The sequence below is a fragment of the Alligator sinensis genome, unplaced genomic scaffold (genome assembly GCF_000455745.1).
Source record: "Alligator sinensis unplaced genomic scaffold, ASM45574v1 scaffold213_1, whole genome shotgun sequence".
NCBI classification, from domain to species: domain Eukaryota; kingdom Metazoa; phylum Chordata; order Crocodylia; family Alligatoridae; genus Alligator; species Alligator sinensis.
This window is the reverse complement of record NW_005842019.1, coordinates 585,069-589,864: the sequence shown is the minus strand read 5'-3', so window position 1 is coordinate 589,864 and position 4,796 is coordinate 585,069. Positions and strand designations below refer to the sequence as shown.

The window sequence follows — 4,796 nt, the reverse complement described above, 5'->3', positions numbered from 1 at the left end:
GACCCACCCATTCTTCCCTGCCTGTGGCAGGGGGTCAGGCTAGATGATCTGGTCAGGTCCCTCCTGACCCTAGCTACTATGATACTATGTAACAGAAAATTGCCTGGCATGAAACACCAAGTGGGATATCCTATGGTTTCTTTTTTCCATAACATTCACAAAACAAGACATTTCTGTCAGCAGTACTTTTTAGATGGACAGGTCTTCAGTACTGCGGCTCTCAAAATCTTCTGAAGAACTTTTTATGTTCTCAGACACCGATTCCCATGCCCACGTTCACTGGACTCCAGCTAAAGGATGACTTGAAAGTCAGTTGAAAAACTGTAACTGTTTTCAATTCTAGGCACACATGTTTAGACAGCTTTTTGTGTGAAGGTGAGGAGGGTTAGAGTAACACAGTGGCCTTACCTTATAAACAGTACCAAAAGCTCCAGAGCCCAGAACTTTGACCTTTTTAAATTCAGTTTCCTTTAAAATCCTCAGATGAGCTTGGTTTGGTGCTTCCCCGCTGGGTGTTAGAGGTTCAACAAGCTATTGAATACAGAAGAACAGGACTTTACCAAAATATACTGTACAGCAGGCTAGCAAGAAGTACAAGCACTCTACACTGAACCAAAGGCTTTGTTTTTAATAATGTACTTTTCATTCCCCATGACGTGTCTTGCAAAGCAATTCAGCTCTGAAAATCTTGAGAGTATACAGTTTTAGTGGAATTACTCCACATTTGCATAGATGTAAATCCCTCAAAATGAACTCCATGGAAGTATTACTCCAGATTTATATGCAACTATCTCCTAAATGTGAAGCAAATAGAAACAAAAAAATTGAGAGAAAGTAGAAAGATTATTAGGACTTTAGATCCTTCAAAAAGGCACACAATGATGACCAATTTTATTACCAGAAGTTTAGAAATGAAGCAAGTCAGAAATGCATTATCTACATTTTAAAAGATTACACAGCCATCACCTTTCACCTTTGCACTTCACCTCAATTACACCAGAAAAAGCCACTGCGTTATTATTGGAGATAGCTCTTGCGTTACAGGTTATTATGGAGAACACTGGAAATGCTCAGGTGACCCTCCATTTCTAAAGACAAAAGGGAATTTGAGGTTCGCTGCTGGATTTTTATGTATTTCATAAGAATTTTGTTGGAAAGGAATAAGGAAAACAACAGCAACAACAAAAGAAAAAACAAGCAAACAAACAAACAAACAAAAAAACTCCCTTTAAATGTCAGAACCTTGGCACTTTCCAAATCTTTAAATTTCTCTTTTAACAACCATTCTGTTGTTTCCTTTCCTGAACAGCTTTGTTAAAAGCAAGCACATACTTGGCTGGATGCAAACCTGTTTCCTGCATGGAAACAGAAGTAGCCAGCTACTTTCATGCTGTGATTCAAGATTCTCATTTTGAGGAGCACAAAGCGCACAATGTGAACTGAAGCACAATCTGCACTACAACATTATAGCTGTAGAAGATGGCGGCTCATAAAATGTTGCTAGGTAATGGAGTGAAAAGTAGGGCAGCCGCAGGGCTTTTATCACTTTTTATCACTTTGGATTTTGCAAAACAAGTGAGTGGAAGAGGAGACACTAGCAGGGTCCTTAGCAGCTCTTTGACTACAATTTGCTTATTAAAATTGAATTGGAAAGATAAAGGGAATAGTCACAACAGATTTATTTTTGATTTTGGGTAATGCATTCTGGTGTTTTACATGAAAAGTACACAGAGGGTAACAGTATGACTTGTATGAAATCTATATCATGCAGTATAGCAGCCAAGTGAGAAGATTGCCTTATGCGGCCTATGGGGAGAAGTTTTTTATAACCAGGATGACATTCCATGTGGAGAGACTGGTGTAAGCAAGAATTCCTTGCATTGCACCTACTGTAGCCAGCGGGGGCTCGGGTGGTGCGGGCGCTAAGATGCATGGTTGGCAGTCCAGAGATCGCAATTTCGAGGCCATAGTAGAAGTGCTCATGATGCGCCCATGTCAGATTCCAATGAATCAGCAAATTCTGCTAAATACTGGGAAGGGCAGAAAGGACTGTAGCCAGTAACACACATTGCTCAGCTCTGCTTTCTGCTGCTTATCTCTCAGCTTTAATAAGCAATGGTACTCCAGAGACAGAGATGACTGGTACAGGGTAACTGAAGGCAGCACTGGCCTTGCAACTGAAATTCAGTCCACCAAGTGCTGCTGAGCTGAGCGAACCACAGTAGAGACCATTCGTCTCATTGGGCTGTGGTGGTCCTGCAACACTTACGGGAGTAGTGAACTATCAGTAAAAAAACCAAAACCAAACCCGCTCCTTGTGTTAAAACGTAGATTGTACACAAAACAGGGTAACATTTGCAGAAGAGCCTAATATTCGTAAGGGCTTGTTGACGTGGCAAAGTTAGCACATGGGTTTACAGTGCAGTAGTTACTCCACAATAATTTCCTTACCCTACTTGCACACTGCTGTGAACTATCCCACCAAGGGCACCCTAGGAGTGGCCATACAGAGAATAGTGCAGGGTATTTAACATGCTGTGAATTCATAGTGCCTATAGACTAACTTACCCCCCCCACATACACAAGGTCAAAAACCTAATGATTTTCAATGGAACGTAGGCTCCTAAACCATCTATATGCTCTTGAAAATTATATCCATAGAGATCAGATAGGACATTAAGTAAGAACGTTTTATATGTAAACAATTGCTTTTCAGGGTAGAACTGTGGATAATCCATTATCCAAAAAAATCTTATTTAGCTAAGCAGCAGATAAGCTATAGTACAACCTCGTAAGTATGAACCATACTTATTATAACAGCCCACCATTTAATCCCAATAGCAAGAACCATTTTTTTAAATTATGATTTGACTAACAAATTTAAATTGGCTAATGCTGTAAAAGTGAACACCCTGTTTTAATGAATTGTTCTCTCTGTCCTACGAGGGTTTGTTATAAGGAAGCTTCATTTTACTTTCATTACAGGGGTGAGGTCAGAAACATCATGCTTTGACCCAGTGAAACAGCCCATGCTAACATAATGCAGCAAATTTATCAGGTAAGTCCCAGTCAACATCTTTAGGAACTATTTGCAACACTTACCTCCCTCTCCTGAAGAAGCCTGCGCAGCGTACGCTTTCTAACAATATGCCGCCTGCGTAGGTAAAGACCAATCCCCAAAGCAATCACAACCAAACAAAGGAGACTTCCAACAACACCAGCTGCAATAGATGGGATTTTGGAGCTAGAAAGCAAAGGGAAAGAATTGGTCTGGCATACAATACACTACCCCCACGTCCTAGGAGTGTAATTTTAAAAAGCAACAGATGTTTAAAACTTGATCAAGTCTAAGGATTCAGACTCAAATTTAGTTTACTTAAATCCCAAATCACTTGGATATAGTGTTCTTATTTTTTTTCACCCAGTATTCATAAATTTCTGCAAATCTTATTTGGGTATATGATATTGTTATTAGACCAACTAAATAGCTGATAAATAAAGCTAAATAAAATAAAATAAAAGATTATTAAAGACCAAATAAAAGATATCACATTTACTCAAAGAACCTTGTCTGCCTATGTCTTTAGACCAACATGGCTACAGCCAACACCCCTGGAAATATTACTGATTTTTTTTTAAATTTCACAATTGTTTTAATTTCAGGTTTCAGAGATGCCCATTTTTAATTCCCACCCTCTTCCCCCCAGCTTCCATTACACTATCAGCAAAAACATTTTTGAAAAATTTTAATTTACTAAAAATGGAGCTGCAGTAACATTTTCAATCAAAACAGGAAGTAAAAATATGAAAAAATTGTGGAAGATTAGATATTTTGAGAAAGCCTATTGAATTTGCACACAACTTTTTCTTGAAAAAAATGAATTACTATTCTTCAATGGAAAAACTTGATTAGAAAATTTATAGGCGTGTTTCTATGAAATTGGCATTTAATCTCTTAATCCTTTTCCTGGCCTTTAATAATTAAAGACTTAAAAAAAGAGAGGCCATAAAGCTTTCCTGGTGGACATCGCCATCACTTCCAGTGCTCTGGCCACCACAGGCAGTACCATTATCACTCACAGCACTCTGGGGGCCACTGGCTACTCTGGCCACCACCCCTGACTGCACTTTGGGTGCTATTGTGGCTCCCAGTGCCATGAACACTTTGGCCACTCTACACACTGGAGATACCACTGGGGCTCCCAAGACTCTGGCTTCCACAGCACTGTGGCCAGTTTTGAAGCCCTGCAGCCTGGAGGCATGACAGGGGTCTGTATGTTTGCCCACAGCTGAAATACTCCATTTTTTAAAATGTTTCAAACCCCTCTTTACTTTGAAATATTTCCGATGTTACATCTGCACCCCAAGGTAAGTTAAATAGATTGAGCTCTCAGGGTGTGTCCACACGAGTGGCGCATGTGCCTCTTGCCCTGCCTCAAACCCCGTTGAAGTGGGGTAACAGGCAAGTGCAGGAACAAAAAAATATTCCCCGCACTTCAAACTTGCAGCGCAGAGAGAAAATTAGACCCCCTGGATATCCAGGGGTCTAAAAAAAAGCGAAGTACAAAAAAGCGGGGCAGGGCACGGGCAGGGACCAGAGGCAACCGGAGGCTGGGTCCTCCATAGAGATGCTCTGGCTGTCAGAGCGTCTCTATGGCTGGCCCCTCGCCCTGGTGCTGAAACACGCAACCGACCAGGCCGCGTGTTTCAGCACCAGGGCTCTAGTGCTGTTGAGCAAGGGGTGGGGAGGGGCTGGAGGAGGGGAGAAGGGACTGTGGGGGGGGACCCCAATGGCT

The 4,796-nt window shown here is 41.2% G+C and overlaps 1 protein-coding gene across 2 annotated transcripts in view; it reads right to left on the bottom strand.

Annotated features, from left to right (window-relative positions):
- The window catches only part of EGFR (epidermal growth factor receptor), a 91,806-nt gene that overhangs the window by 31,452 nt on the left and 55,558 nt on the right, over nt 1-4,796 (bottom strand). For both annotated transcript variants that reach the window (XM_025202324.1, XM_025202325.1), the window contains 2 exons: nt 3,103-3,244; nt 409-531 (listed from right to left, as the gene is read on the bottom strand). In XM_025202324.1, coding sequence (XP_025058109.1) covers nt 409-531; nt 3,103-3,244 — 265 coding nt within the window. The remainder of the gene's footprint in view (nt 1-408; nt 532-3,102; nt 3,245-4,796) is intronic.